Source organism: Drosophila eugracilis, unplaced genomic scaffold (assembly GCF_018153835.1).
Source record: "Drosophila eugracilis isolate 14026-0451.02 unplaced genomic scaffold, ASM1815383v1 contig_2154, whole genome shotgun sequence".
NCBI lineage: Eukaryota > Metazoa > Arthropoda > Insecta > Diptera > Drosophilidae > Drosophila > Drosophila eugracilis.
In genome coordinates this window covers 7,688,390-7,702,474 of record NW_024573038.1, presented here as the reverse complement: position 1 = coordinate 7,702,474, position 14,085 = coordinate 7,688,390, and the positions used below count along the sequence as shown (strand labels likewise).

General features: G+C 38.4%; 7 protein-coding genes across 9 annotated transcripts; 6 read left to right on the top strand and 1 right to left on the bottom strand.

Annotated features, from left to right (window-relative positions):
• Positions 1–250: 250 nt before the first annotated feature.
• LOC108113921 (protein new-glue 3-like) lies at positions 251–535 on the top strand. Its single transcript, XM_017224628.1, has one exon. It carries the CDS (start codon positions 251–253, stop codon positions 533–535), a length of 285 nt encoding a protein of 94 aa, XP_017080117.1.
• A 1,912-nt stretch (positions 536–2,447) lies between these two features.
• LOC108114652 (protein new-glue 3-like) lies at positions 2,448–2,732 on the top strand. Its single transcript, XM_017225727.1, has one exon. It carries the CDS (start codon positions 2,448–2,450, stop codon positions 2,730–2,732), a length of 285 nt encoding a protein of 94 aa, XP_017081216.1.
• Positions 2,733–3,550: 818 nt separating this feature from the next.
• Positions 3,551–3,835, bottom strand: LOC108113920 (protein new-glue 1-like). The gene has a single exon (XM_017224626.1). It carries the CDS (start codon positions 3,833–3,835, stop codon positions 3,551–3,553), a length of 285 nt encoding a protein of 94 aa, XP_017080115.1.
• A 1,829-nt stretch (positions 3,836–5,664) lies between these two features.
• Positions 5,665–9,600, top strand: LOC108114650 (protein O-mannosyltransferase 1). The gene is made up of 4 exons (XM_017225722.1): positions 5,665–6,720; positions 7,229–7,791; positions 7,870–8,649; positions 8,707–9,600. The coding sequence occupies exons 1-4, from the start codon at positions 6,113–6,115 to the stop codon at positions 9,426–9,428; spliced, it is 2,673 nt and encodes an 890-aa protein (XP_017081211.1). The 5' UTR covers positions 5,665–6,112; the 3' UTR covers positions 9,429–9,600.
• Positions 9,601–9,670: 70 nt separating this feature from the next.
• On the top strand, positions 9,671–11,525 carry LOC108114651 (EF-hand domain-containing family member B). 3 transcript variants are annotated; one of them, XM_017225726.1, is made up of 4 exons: positions 9,671–10,296; positions 10,386–10,562; positions 10,623–10,954; positions 11,011–11,162. In XM_017225726.1, the coding sequence occupies exons 1-4, from the start codon at positions 9,773–9,775 to the stop codon at positions 11,049–11,051; spliced, it is 1,074 nt and encodes a 357-aa protein (XP_017081215.1). In that variant the 5' UTR covers positions 9,671–9,772; the 3' UTR covers positions 11,052–11,162. The 3 variants fall into 3 exon arrangements, with proteins under 3 accessions (XP_017081215.1, XP_017081212.1, XP_017081214.1); XM_017225725.1 differs by having other exon boundaries at positions 9,803–9,910; positions 9,979–10,296; positions 10,623–11,525; XM_017225723.1 differs by having other exon boundaries at positions 10,623–11,525.
• Positions 11,526–11,723: 198 nt separating this feature from the next.
• LOC121530002 (protein new-glue 1-like) lies at positions 11,724–12,195 on the top strand. The gene has a single exon (XM_041818293.1). It carries the CDS (start codon positions 11,885–11,887, stop codon positions 12,152–12,154), a length of 270 nt encoding a protein of 89 aa, XP_041674227.1. The 5' UTR covers positions 11,724–11,884; the 3' UTR covers positions 12,155–12,195.
• Positions 12,196–13,046: 851 nt separating this feature from the next.
• Positions 13,047–13,426, top strand: LOC121530003 (protein new-glue 1-like). The gene has a single exon (XM_041818300.1). It carries the CDS (start codon positions 13,114–13,116, stop codon positions 13,375–13,377), a length of 264 nt encoding a protein of 87 aa, XP_041674234.1. The 5' UTR covers positions 13,047–13,113; the 3' UTR covers positions 13,378–13,426.
• Positions 13,427–14,085: the final 659 nt, after the last annotated feature.

Here is a 14,085-nt window from a genome sequence, read left to right as displayed (position 1 = left end):
TTGCAAAATATCTTTTCTATTTAAACAACTGTTTTGTGGTTAGTTAGCTTAGTTCTTTGCAAATTACTGTTTACTCAACCTTGTTTGGTAGGCTCGAAGATCTGGATCAGATGGTATTATGGGTAAGATTCTCACGGATTAACCCAGCTTCGGCAAAGTTTACTTTGTTACCCCACTCGAGAGGTATAAATATTGAGAGATTCGAATCAGAACAGTATCAGTTGATCACATTCAATCACTAGACATCACCATGAAGTTCTCCTGCGTCCTGCTCCTGTTGGCCACCGTGGCATGCTTCCTTGTGAGCCAGTCGAGTGCCAGTACCACAACGACGACAACGACAGATGCCACCACCACCACCACAACGGCATCGTCCTCGGACACCACTACCACAACTGAATCCTCCTCAGACACAACCACCACCACATCTTCTAGCTCCTCCAAGAAGAAGAAGCATGTTACCCACTACAAGCGCAAGATCCACCGCCCCAAGAAGATTGTCAAGAGGCATCACAAGAAGAACCGCAGCGGTTAAACCCCTTTAAAACTTCATCGATCCGGTGCTACCATCCTCGAACTCCGACTTTCCATATCCCTTTACTATTTATGGATCCATAAATTTAAATAATCTTAATTGCAAAAATATAAACACTTCTCGAGAATCAGAGACTTTTTAATTCTTGTTCATTCTCACTGGCTTGTCCGTGAGCTAGATGGACATACGTACATACAAAACGATCTCCTAAAGCTAAGTTACATAATAGAAATAGATAACAGTATGTATGGATAACCTTTACAGTTAAGTTGTTTCTTAATTTATCTTACAGTCTTATACCTATACCTTATGCTAAAAGAACAGTTGTACAGTGTGCCTTACTACTACTTGCTCTGCCACAATAATAACTTTATATTTTTAAATTGATTATTTTTATTCTCGAGTAATTAAAGTTTTTTAAATAATAGCATTTCCCTTTCCCTTAAAAATTGCATATAAAACCTATTTTAAAAACAAAACAAGAGGAAACGCTATAGTCGAGTGCCGCGACTATAGAATAAGCGTTACTGTTTTACACAATTTTAAAATATTAATTTTTTGTGGAAATTCCCAAAGCGCCACCTATTGTCGGAGAAAGCATGTTGAGTAACTAATAGTGACGTCACTGCCCATGTGAGACCATGTGAGAAAAAACAATTCGTATTTGGGGCATCATGAAAACAAACATGCTTAATCCGAACTTTCTATCACTTATAGTTACCGAGATATCAGGTTTCCTTAAAAATGCGAAAACCGTCTTTTGAGCTTGGTGGGCGTATGGGTGGGTGTGGCCGGACAATAGTACCACCAAAAGATGCGGTGGCATCCAAAGTGTATACTTACTGAATTTCAACTTTCCAGCTCTAACAGTTTCCGAGATTTCAGCGATTTTAGTTTTTCGTGATTTGTGGGCGTTAAGTGGGCGTGGCAGGATGCTGAAATAAACTTGCGCTGACCCGGGACCTCAAGAATCCTCATGCTTAATCTCAATTTTGTATCTGCTATAGTTCCTGAGATCCCAGCGTTCATTCGGACGGACGGACAGACGGACATGGCTCAATCGACTTCGGTATTGATCCTGATCAAGAATATATATACCTTATAGGGTCGGAAACGCATCCTTCTATCTGTTCCATACTTTTCAACGAATCTAGTATACCCTTTTACTCTACGAGTAACGGGTATAAAAACTTTATTTGGTTATTAGGTTTAAAATTAAGTTTATATTTTAGAATGGAGTACCCAACTGTAAACAGGAATTTTACTAGTAATGCCATTTGATACAATAAATAACACTTTTCAAGGTACCTCGCCCACGAGATACCTGTTATGCCTGGAAATTGCGTTTATGGGCGTTACAGGTTTTTGCGTTTGATGGGCGTGACCTCTTTTCGAATTACAGTCATTCCTAGGAGTCAGCAAGGTTAATCTTAACTTTCGTTCGGACGAACGAACAGACTAGTGATCAAAAATTTATATACCACATTAGGGTATTAACGCATATTTATTATTATTAGGTTATTAACGCATTATTCTACCTATTATATTCTTTTCAGTAAATAAAATAAACAGTTTAATTCTAAAGCCTTTGTAAAGCCTTCATATTTCTTTGGACTTAACTGTCCCATAATATATTTATCATTTCTACAGTCAATATCTGCAAAAAATTTAGTTAAATAAGAAAATACTTGTACAAATATAAGCAGTGGATATATCAGAATAACGTCATAAAGCTTCAAATATTTGTACATCTGATCTGTGCAAAAATTTGTTGGCTTGGCCTGGTTTTTCGGATAAGCATAAAGAATTGGATCAAATGCCACAATCCGTGGCATTGTCTTTGAGGTATAAATAGTGTGGAGTTCGGATTAGAACAGTATCAGTTGATCACATTCAATCACCAAACCTCAACATGAAGTTCGCTTGCGTCCTGCTCCTGTTGGCCACCGTGGCATGCTTCCTGGTGAGCCAGTCGAGTGCCAGTACCACAACGACGACAACGACAGATGCCACCACCACCACAACCACGGCATCGTCCTCGGACACCACCACCACCACTGAATCCTCCTCGGACACAACCACGACCACATCTTCTAGTTCCTCCAAGAAGAAGAAGCACGTGACCCACTACAAGCGCAAAATCCACCGCCCCAAGAAGATCGTCAAGAGACATCGCAAGAAGAACCGCAGTGGTTAAAAGCCAGAAAATCTACATCGACCAAATCCAAGCTGTCTTGAACTTTGATTCCCGCACTCCTTTTCCTGATATAGTAATTTAAGTATAGTTAAGAATTATTTCTATGAAAATAAAAGCACTACTTTGTTAAAAACAAATACTAAAAAAAACTTAATGGGAATGGTTTAAATAAACCATGTTTAAATGAGCTAGAAAATTGGCATAAGAAATTTACTTTTTCGTCGCCAAAATACAATTCCATAATAGAAAAAAATATTCAGCTTTTTAAGGTGATGTCATGCAAATAGAACAGGATTTCTTATAGATATCATTCTTTGAGACATCAATTACTTAGTCGCAATAAGACTTTAAATCGTAATTAAAATGGTAAATTTTATATTCAATAAAACTACCTTAAATTTAACATTAATTTTGTAAGGCAAGAGTGTGTCATGTAATATTCCTTTTAAGTTCACAATTTAAAAAACTTTCTTATTTTGTTTTTTATACTTTTGTTCTATTTAGTTTAAAGTTAAAAACTTTATCTTTACTACTAAAACTGATTAAATAAACGTTTTAATTTTCACTAATAATTATAAAAGTTTTTATTTTTATTTTTGGTACTTAAAGAAGTGGCTTAAATAAATATTTTATACAAAAGATAATAATGATCTCGGTTGTTTAAAAAAAGATGAAGATATATGTTGCAAAATTTTTTTTAATAATATAAATAAATACAATTTTTCAATAACAATTATAAGTATAACTAAACAGCCATAATTCGGGAGGAGTGCAAAGTGTCGGAGTTCAAAACAGCTGGAAATGGAGTTTAAAGGAGTTTAGCCACTGCGGTTCTTCTTGTGATGCCTCTTGACGATCTTCTTGGGGCGGTGGGTCTTGCGCTTGTAGTGGGTCACGTGCTTCTTCTTCTTGGAGGAACTAGAAGATGTGGTCGTGGTTGTGTCCGAGGAGGATTCAGTGGTGGTCGTGGTGTCCGAGGACGATGCCGTGGTTGTGGTGGTGGTGGCATCTGTCGTTGTCGTCGTTGTGGTACTGGCACTCGACTGGCTCACCAGGAAGCATGCCACGGTGGCCAAAAGGAGCAGGACGCAAGTGAACTTCATGTTGAGGTTTGGTAATTGAATGTTATCAACTGATACTGTTCTGATCCAAACTCCTCACTATTTATACCCTTTGGGGGAGCTAAGAAGGCAAACATTTTACCGATCTGGGTTTATCCGCATTAGCGTGAGAACTTTACGCATAATAGCACCTGATCCAGATCTTCGAGCCTATCTTAAAATCCAGGCTAATCAAATACTAATTTGCAAAATTCTAGGCCTACCACAAAACACTTGTGCAAAGAGAAGAAATATTTTGAGAACTTGAATTTGGCTGGAAACATATTGACGTTGCTCTAGAGTTGCAGCTGTTTATATTTAAACACGCACTTTCTAATTATATTAATACATCGCTGGGAACAAAACTCGACAAATATAGCAAACAGCGAAAATAAATACAATGAACTATTATATAAACACAAGGAGAGATGTGAGTTTTATAGCCAGTACTAAAGTTGTGTTTGCCTTATATTTTTGTTAATTTTTGTATATCATTATATTTGTTTTTTAATCATGGCCAAAGGAATGAGACAAGTTTGTATATGATTTTGCATCGTTTCAATATGTAGTTAAAAAATGTGGAGAAGAAAAACGCACTAACATTTGTATCTTATTCGGGTTATTAGGTAGAACCAGTTTAGAATCGTTTACCTAACGCCAAACATTTTAAACAACATTTCGGCCACTGATGTCATAAGTTCGGTGCAAGACAATAAAGTTCCATTCGGTTACTTCAAAATCCACGGAAATAATTTAAGAATAAGGCCAATAGGTCATGCGAGTACCCGCGTCTTTGGTCCAATCGTCTATAGAATGGGTCATAAAGCATGGGAACAGGTTCCCACATCTCCACCTGTGACGCGTGCTTCATACGGTTTCCCCACATTACCACATATATGTACATATGTACATATGTATGTACAAACTCACTTAGCTGCTAAATACTAAATCACCTCTCTTTACAGCGTCAATAAATGTTGTTTAATTGTATTGCTTTTGTTCTTTGTTTTTTGCAGACTCCGTTTGGCGACATTCACCTAAGGAAGCGAGAAAACTAAAGAGAGAGAAGAAGAGAACCGTAGAGATATTTCGTGCATGCATTTTCTGTGATGCAGGTTCAGGTTTAAATTCGCCGAAAATAGCTGCAGATAATGATTTAGAAAATGGTTACATGTTCAAATACTTTTATGGTAAGTATTTTTGTATTACGACTATGCCAAAGAAAGGGAACTTATTTAAAATTAATAAAAAATTAATTACAACTTTCAAAGGATTTTAAGTTTTCATTCCCGAGTTTCTAGCTAAGTCCCGCGACTTTGCCATTTCAATGAAGGCATCACTGAGCTTGACTGAGAAAACAAGAAATGGGTTAAGAATCAAGGCAGTCCAAGATGCAGACGAAGAAGAAAGAGGGACGGCCTCAGCAACCGAACCACATTCCATGCGCAGACAGCGCAGCCGCACAGTGGATTAATTTATAAAAACTTGTTTGAGACTCTAAAGTGGAACCTGATATATGTATGCATTAGGTTTGGAATGTTTCTTCAAAATATATTTTAACTTAAAATATATTTCATAAAATGTATCTAGTTTTTAAGAATACAAATTTTTATTGAAAATTAAAAAAATATATATATTTATGTTATAATTAAATTTGCATTAAAAATTAACATAATCATTTTTTTTATCCCTTACAGAGAATTGTTTCCAGTTTTAACTATAAATTTTGTAACCAGCTCTACCAATTTGATCCACTGTGCGCCGAGGGCAGCGGCTGCGACTGCGCAGAAGAAAGAGAGCCATCGCAGATCCGTTTCCATTCAGAGTCCATTCATTGCGTCGCGAGATCTTTGCCGTGAAGGTTGTGGGCCGTGATACGTGTTGCCGGGAAAGAATAGTTACATATTTTACTTCCGTGAGTTTGTGTTTGTGGGAACAATTCGGTAACGAAACTTTCTTCAACAGCTGGCCATCATTTGTATGCAAATGCAAATCGGCTAAGAAGGCAGCAAAAGGAAGAGGAAGAACCACCGAGACAAGTGGAGTGTAGAAAGTGCAAAACAGGTTTTTTTTTATATGTTAACGAAGGCAAACGTGGCAATATAAGAAATTAACACCACAAAAAGTGATCGCTGGATTATCTCATGTTCGACGACTGCTAATTGATCAGTGAAAGTGGGTAGAAATCACAAAATACAATGCGCGGAAGAAATGCCCGCTAAATATCGATGAGCAAGTCGCACGCTAAAGCAAAAATAAAAACAAAACGAGGAAACCGCTATGTCTGCCACCTACACTAATACAATTACACAGCGTCGCAAGGCGGCCAAAGTGAATAATAAACAACCACAACAACAATGGGCGGCCAGCGATTTCAGCGGCGAAGCAAACGAAAGACTTCACTTTCGCAGCCGTTCAACAAACTCAAAAGCAACAACAACACACCCATTTGCCAAAAACTCACCTTCACCACTGTGCTGTAACGGTGCTCTAACGCTGCTTAATTGCTGCGTCGACGTCAACTGCCATTTGAATGCGCCGCTCCGTGGTAGCGTTAGCCGGCATACGACACCAACTCCAACGCCGACTGCAACGCCAACGCCAACGCCAACAGCAACGCCAAAACAATCCTCCCCCTCGCCAAACTCCGATCGTTCGCGCTCCCTCTCACCAACGCCTTCTCGTTCTCGTTCGCTCTCCTGCCATAAACGCAAGCAAAAGAGCAGTATATCAGCAGGAGGTGTCGCTGTTGAAGAAGAGAGAGAAACCGCTAATACAAGTTCGCCGCCTTTTACCGTTAACCTGAAGATCGATCTCTTCAGTTGGGCTCTCTTTCTCTTGGCCTTCGGCACGCGTTTCTACAAGCTGGCAACGCCGCCGCATATTGTGTGAGTAGAAAAACAATAACAAACGTGGAAATGGTTAATGGGGTCACCGCTGAGATGAAACAAATATACAGAGAAAAATTATGGGGTTGGTTCAATATGTTAATTTACATAACATTTTTTTAAAAACTGCTCCCAATTATTACTACAACTTGTTTGTTACCATTTTGGTGCAGATATTTTTGTATATTATTATTATGAATTTGCCATATAAACAATTTTATTAAAAAAGTCTCAAAACTCGTTTCTGTGGAATTTTGCCATAAAAGTTTATTTCTTCGTTTTTGCGTATGTAGAGATTTAAACACGTTCAAATGATATAACGCTAAGACTGTCCTTCGATTAAGCTGTCTTTTTGCAACTTTACTTCCGTTATAGTCTTTATTTGGAGTTACTTTTACAATAACCAATTAAAAAAGAGAAAGGGAAGAAGAGGTTAAGGCTAGAATTAATGCTACTAAAACCCAAAATCATAACTACAATCATAATTAAAAATGTAATATCCCTGCAGGTTTGATGAACTGCATTATGGCAAGTACATCTCAATGTACCTGCACAACATCTTCTTCTTCGATCAACACCCACCGCTGGGCAAACAGCTGATCGCCGGACTGGTCAACCTGGCCGGCTATGGAGGCAACTACACATTCACCCAGATTGGGGAGCCCTATTCGGCGGATTTACCAATTTTCTGGTTCCGATTTGTGCCAGCCATGTGCGGAAGTCTTTTGGCTCCCTCTGTTTATAAGCTACTGCTGGAGGCAAAGCTGAGTCGTTGGTCATCCGCTTTGGGTGGACTGCTCGTTGTCCTGGACAACTCCTTGTTGACACAATCCCGTTTTGTTTTGATGGAATCAATGCTGCTGCTGGCCACCACATTGGGCATCACTTTCTTGCTACGCTTTCAACGGTGTCGCCTGGGCAGTCTTCAGTGGTTTGTCAGTGGAGCGGCAGCCGCAGTCTTCTTGGGAGCAGCTGGAACAATAAAGTACATCGGATACCTGGCGTTGGGTTTAGGCTTCTATCTGCTATGTCGACGCTTGTGGCAGCTTCTCTACGATGCAAGCTTGACCGGTAAGTTAACCATTTCCACGTCCATAACATACATATATGCCAAAAATTAAAATTAAACTAATAAGACATCCTTTTCAGATCGCCAGCTTTGGATGCACGCCATTAGTCGTCTGCTGATCTTCGTTGGTATTCCAATCGCTGTCTACATCGGAGTCTTCTATGTCCACTTTAAAACCCTCTATCGGGCTGGACCACATGACAGCATCATGACAAGTGCATTTCAAGCCTCACTGGAAGGTGGACTGGCTTCGATTACACAAGGACAACCAGTGGCAGTGGTTCATGGATCCCAAATTACTCTGCGCCACACCCATGGTCGCACCTGCTGGCTGCACTCGCATGCAGCCGTATACCCAGTGCGCTATCCAGACAAGAGAGGCTCCTCGCATCAGCAGCAGGTCACTTGTTATTCTTTCAAGGATGTGAACAACTGGTGGCTGGTCAAGCGCCCGAAAAAGGAAAACCTGGTGGTTGGAGACAAACCAGATGTTATTCGACATGGTGACATTATCCAATTGGTCCATGGAATAACCAGTCGAGCTTTGAATTCGCACGATGTGGCTGGTGCAATGACACCGCAATGCCAGGAGGTCAGCTGCTACATAGACTACGAGATCAAGATGGCAGGTGAACTGTTGTGGCGTGTGGAGATCCTAAATCGGCAATCCACGGGCAACAAATGGCACGCCATTAAGTCTGAAGTAAGACTCATTCACGTGACCACGGGTGCTGCTTTGAAATTCAGTGGTCGCCAACTTCCGGATTGGGGCTTTAATCAGCATGAGGTGGTGGCAGATCGTGAAAAGTCAGTTCAACCGGATACCATTTGGAATGTCGAAGAGCACCGCTATACACAGAGTAAGTCATCTAAATGATAACTCCTTTTGTTCAAAATCTAATATATAATCTTTATAGCTGAGGACCATCGGGAACGGGAGCGCCAGCTGCTGACTGCCGAGATGATACCCACCCACCGTACACGCATTTCTTTCTGGGCCAAGTTAATGGAGCTACAGTCTAAGATGCTCTTCCATACAAAATCTTTGTCAAGTCACATGTTCAGCTCGATGCCGCACGAGTGGCCGTTGATGGATAAGGGCATCGCCTACTGGTTGGACTCTGAGTCCAGTGCTCAGATTTATTTACTAGGAAACATTCTCATCTGGTACACGGCCACCACGGGAATAGTTGTTTACGCCGCATTACTTGCCTTCTACGCTGTACGACGACAACGTCTTTGTTTCGATATTTCGGAACAGGAGTGGCAGCGATTCCTTGTTGCCGGCGATACTTTCTTCGTGGGTTACCTGATACACTATTTGCCGTTCTTCTTTGTGGATCGTACACTCTTCCTTCATAATTACTTGCCAGCTTTTGTGTTTAAGTTACTGCTATTATGCTATGTCATTGAGCATTTGGATTATCTACTAAGGCGCTTCTGCACCGGACGTGGTGTCCACATAGTGCGTGTGTATCGCCTCATGTTAATCGTTTGGTTGGTCTGCGTTCTCAGCATTTTCTCAAAGTTTATACCATTAAGTTATGGAACGAGTAAAATGACTACAAAACAGGTTCGCAGCCTGCGTTGGAAGGACTCCTGGGACTTTATCCTGCACAAAAATCATAACCTGCACTGAAAAACCATATGCCATCTCCGCGGCCAGAGAGACGTGCAATGATGTACTTTTAACATGTACAATAGACTAGAAGACCTAGCTAAAGTTGAACTATTACTAAGCCATAAATTATTTGACATGTAAACATACTCATTTGCAAGACCAATTAAAACAATTATTTATTTATTTAAAATTAAATGATAATATGAATTATATTGTTGAATTGTTAAAATGTAAATAGGAATCTTGGCAATACGATTTATCAGTCAGTGACTTTTATAGAAAATTTATTATACAATTTTAGGTTTATTAATACACAGAAAACACTGACATTCACACCACATATATACAAGCAGACACATAACATGGCCAATAAGGGACACTTTATAGACAGAAATGAAAATATTCCGACTGCAGGAGTTTCTACCTATGGTTTAGATGGCGAGGGAGATGTAAAATGTTGCCTAAATATTAGCAATCCTGAAGAACTAGCTGAGAGTCTGGTGAGGTCCAAATGCGTTGAGAACAGGGACATATCCAATAGTTTTCCCGCTGTTTCGGGTATTCCCAGTGATAGTCTTCGGGATTTCATGACTAGTGAGTTGCAGAAGTCCCGCTTTATGTCGTTTAAGGAGAAGTTCTACGAGGAGATGTACTTCAAGAAGTCCAATCTGGGTCAAGTAAAGCCCACTTACTCCAAGCCAGATAATGTGAACAATTCCAGTCAAACCTTTGGCTGTCCTTCGAGTCCAACTCCTTCGGAATCTCTGTATTCAATAATAATGCCAGCTAAGTCAGCGGAACAAGTTAATAAGGAGTACCAAACCTTTCACGACAAGAAAATCATCAGCCACAATCACTATTTTCCCTCGGAGCAGATTAATCGCCAGTATGTATCGATGTCTTTTGGATCATTTATATGTCTACTATTACATGTCTATTATTAAGCATGGATTATAATTTTGTCATGTTTTTCAGATATTCGCCACCCTTTAATCGCCAAACCCCTTCTGCAAATTTCCAAAGCCTTGGCGATTTCGGACTGAAAGTGAAACGATGTCTTGAGGAAGGGGAAAGCCACCTGAAGGTTATTGGAAAGGCACAAGTAGACTTTATGAAACGAACCGAAGCCCCTCTGGGAACGAAATTCGAAAAGTAAGTTGGCTAAATTTATTTGTGGGTTAGCCTTATCTGTTTAACCATCTTACCATTTAGGTATCCTTGTGCAGTTCCCGACATAACTTTCGGCATTCCCATGACCAGTAATGGTGATGTGAAGATGCTGCTTAGTAATATCAAACCCTCTGAAGAAACCAATCGACTATTAGACGCCATTAGCTATTTAAACAAGAAGCGATACAAATTGAGGGATCTACTTGATTTCCACAAACATGAACTAATGTCTCAGCTGGAAAAGAGTGATAAGGACAAAACAGGTTATTTGCCATTGCCATTGATTTTGGAAATCATCGGAAGTTTTCACATTCGCTTGGATTCTCGGAAAATCCGTTCTGCTCTTTCCCATTTCCAGATGATCGTCGACAAGGGTTGTGCCACGGAACGTGTGAGTTACCAGAATTTCCTTAAACTTCTCTCCATTCAGAACTCATTGCCAAAAATGGGAAACCTATTCAATGCTTCTGATATTAATTGCCTGGACACCACATATCGTTTGTTCTGCGACGATCGTCAAAAGAAGCCCAAAGTGGATCTGAAGGTCTGTGATCAACATCTTGAGAAGGATATAACGAGTGTAAAGGATCTGGTATCTCCGGATCTGGCCATTTTACGTGGCCTTAAACCAAACGATTTTACACGTTTGCGACCGAAAGTGGAAATCGAACGAATCTTCAGGAAACTCGTCTCAAAAGATGGATTTGAGAATATTTGGAGAAGTCTAATGAATGAGTACAAGGTCCAGAATGAAATGGCATCTGTCACGCAGTTTCGTGCTAAGATGTACAATAATATAGGAACCACATAAAGATGTCCACTGAAATTATTGGTCAAAACACTGTACATATTAAAAATATTAGAATATATAAAAAAACAAAGAGGAAGATTTTTATACCAGTATGAGAAACTATAAGAATAAAATAAATTAAAGATTTATTCAAATGTATTTGACTATCCAATTTCAACCAGAATTTATCAAGGTTTTGCCTTTGACTTATTTTCATTTGTATAGCATATATTTAGGCGGTTGTTTGTTTAAGGTAAATATGTACAGTATATATTTCCAGTAATTCGAACAAAGTTTATTCAAGTTCTTTGGCTCAGTTAGGAAATCATTTTCCTAATAACTGTTTGTCAAACATTAATAGTAATGCTTAAAAAGAACAAGCCGGATAATACTCTGCAGCTATAAATATGTTAACTCCAACTTCAGTCAATCACACATCACTCGATCACAGCTTTTTGATCAGTCTTAAAGTCAATTGCCTCATTAGCTCTGTAACTAACTGACAACAATCGAGATGAAGTTCCTTTTCGTGGTTGCTCTTATCGCCTTGGCCATCCAGGTGGCCTATTCTGCCTCCACCAACACAACAACGACTACAACTGATGCCACTACTACAACAACTACAACTACGGCGGCAACAACAACCACAACTGCCTCTTCCACCCACAAGAAGCGTTGTTGGAAGGGCAACAACTGGTGCCACACTCGCATCCCCAAGAAGAAGTGCAAGCACCCCAAAAGGTGCCACAAGACAGTCGTGATTGTGACCCACAGGAAGGATTAAAAACTTACTATGTTAATATGAAATAAATTTATAAACTAGAATTTGTTGTACCCTTTTATTTTTTCCCTGTATTGCGTTGCAATTGTGGAAAACGCACAAAGCTTATGTTAGTTTATTTAAGAGTGCGGAAAATAATCCTATTATTCCTACCCTCTATATAGTAATGAATTTCTTTAAAATACTATATATTATGTCATTATTACTTGTTCTATTTTATCTGTTAAGTTTCTGTATTTTTATCATTTAAATAGTTTTACTCATTTTTTAGATGTCGTATTATAATGTATTATAATATTTTGGTTGGGCGGGTAAGCCTGAATGTTATAATTTCTATTTTAAATTGTAAAACTTTTCTATTAATGTTTTAGAGTATAATTTATTTTAAAAATTAAATATGTATTGAATATTATAATATATATATAAGTCTAAAAAGATAAAAAGTGAAACACAGCCTTCTGTTTTATGTTAACAATGATAATTAAAAAAAATAAATTTGACTAAATAAACATTATATGAAGAAAAATAAAAACATCCCAGTGTACGAAAATGTATTTTTGGTTTGCAAATCATAATATCAGATAAATTATATAAAATATTCAAACATTATTTTCCATATTTGTTTAATTTCAAACTTCCTCTTATATTGCTTTAAATAAATATTTGATATTTAAGTAAGAATGGTCTTTGAGCAGCTGTGAGTAAGACATATTTTTCGACAACTGAATATCAAATATTTGATATCACACCTGTGTATTGATCAGCTTTTAATGGGTTTGTTGTCTTTTAAGTTGGGAATTCATTTCCAGAATTGATATTTGGTAAATGTATTTATAAACTACAAACAAGGAACAAAGCTTGAAAAGATTTCGACTATAAAAAAGGTTGTCATCAATCCAGTCAATCACAACACTCTGCATCACCAATCTATAAGGTATCCAAAGATCCCAGCATAATCCAAGATGAAGTTCCTTTTCGTAGTTGCTCTTATTGCCTTGGCCATCCAGGTGGCCTATTCAGCTTCCACCACCACAACCACGACTGATGCCACCACTACAACAACTACCACTACTGCGGCAACAACAACCACAACTGCCTCTTCCACCCACAAGAAGCGCTGTTGGAAGGGCAACAACTGGTGCCACACTCGCATCCCCAAGAGGAAGTGCAAACACCCCAAAAGGTGCCACAAGACCGTTGTGATTGTTACCCGAAGGAAGAACTAGGAGCCTTCGCCGACTTTTATATTAAAAATAAACAACATATAAAAACACATTTTGAGTTATTTTCTTATCCATTTTTATAGTGCATTGCAAAATGGCTTTCAGATCGGAAAAATCATATTTATTTTGACACAGTAGAGCTAAAAAACAGAAAAAATATTCCGGTTTTTGCCAAACCCTTAGGTTTTTTTTGTATTAAAAAATCAATATTTTGTCCACCAAAATCTAAAACATTGTACAGATACGAAGGGTCATATCTAGCTGAGCCTGTAATTTAATTTCGAATTTTATCTAAACAAGCAATTTTCTTGCAATTTTTTCGAAAAATTGGGTGATGATGAAAGGTACAAAAACCAAAACTAGATTTTTTAAATTAATCAGGATTTGATAAGGATCCTTATTTTCAGTCATACAAAACTTTTAGTCTTTCATCTAAAGGATTACTTTTGACTACATTAGAGCAAAAAACCACTAAAAATATTGCGACTAGATTAACACTTAATCTAGTTTCATGATGTAAAGTAAATATACGAGTAGGTTCCCATACAGCTTCTACATATTAATACAGCTGCTGATTTTTGTGGCACTAAATCTAGTGTTGTAAATATTTGATAGTAATTTTATAGGCAATTTTATATGATAGTATGTTTGTCATATTTGCTTATTAGCACCAAACAGGAAATAAAGCTGCAGGGTTGAGGGCCTATATAA

What these genes read in the sequence shown, in the direction of transcription:
- LOC121530003 (XM_041818300.1), top strand. Translation starts at nt 13,114, where the DNA reads ATGAAGTTCCTTTTCGTAGTTGCTCTTATTGCCTTGGCCATCCAGGTG.
- LOC108114651 (XM_017225723.1), top strand. Translation starts at nt 9,773, where the DNA reads ATGGCCAATAAGGGACACTTTATAGACAGAAATGAAAATATTCCGACT. An exon ending in TCGGAGCAGATTAATCGCCA is followed by an intron (nt 10,297 to 10,385) that starts GTATGTATCGAT and finishes CATGTTTTTCAG; the next exon opens with ATATTCGCCACCCTTTAATC. An exon ending in CTGGGAACGAAATTCGAAAA is followed by an intron (nt 10,563 to 10,622) that starts GTAAGTTGGCTA and finishes CTTACCATTTAG; the next exon opens with GTATCCTTGTGCAGTTCCCG.
- LOC108114652 (XM_017225727.1), top strand. Translation starts at nt 2,448, where the DNA reads ATGAAGTTCGCTTGCGTCCTGCTCCTGTTGGCCACCGTGGCATGCTTC.
- LOC108113920 (XM_017224626.1), bottom strand. Translation starts at nt 3,835, where the DNA reads ATGAAGTTCACTTGCGTCCTGCTCCTTTTGGCCACCGTGGCATGCTTC.
- LOC108113921 (XM_017224628.1), top strand. Translation starts at nt 251, where the DNA reads ATGAAGTTCTCCTGCGTCCTGCTCCTGTTGGCCACCGTGGCATGCTTC.
- LOC121530002 (XM_041818293.1), top strand. Translation starts at nt 11,885, where the DNA reads ATGAAGTTCCTTTTCGTGGTTGCTCTTATCGCCTTGGCCATCCAGGTG.
- LOC108114650 (XM_017225722.1), top strand. Translation starts at nt 6,113, where the DNA reads ATGTCTGCCACCTACACTAATACAATTACACAGCGTCGCAAGGCGGCC. An exon ending in GCAACGCCGCCGCATATTGT is followed by an intron (nt 6,721 to 7,228) that starts GTGAGTAGAAAA and finishes ATATCCCTGCAG; the next exon opens with GTTTGATGAACTGCATTATG. An exon ending in CTACGATGCAAGCTTGACCG is followed by an intron (nt 7,792 to 7,869) that starts GTAAGTTAACCA and finishes CATCCTTTTCAG; the next exon opens with ATCGCCAGCTTTGGATGCAC.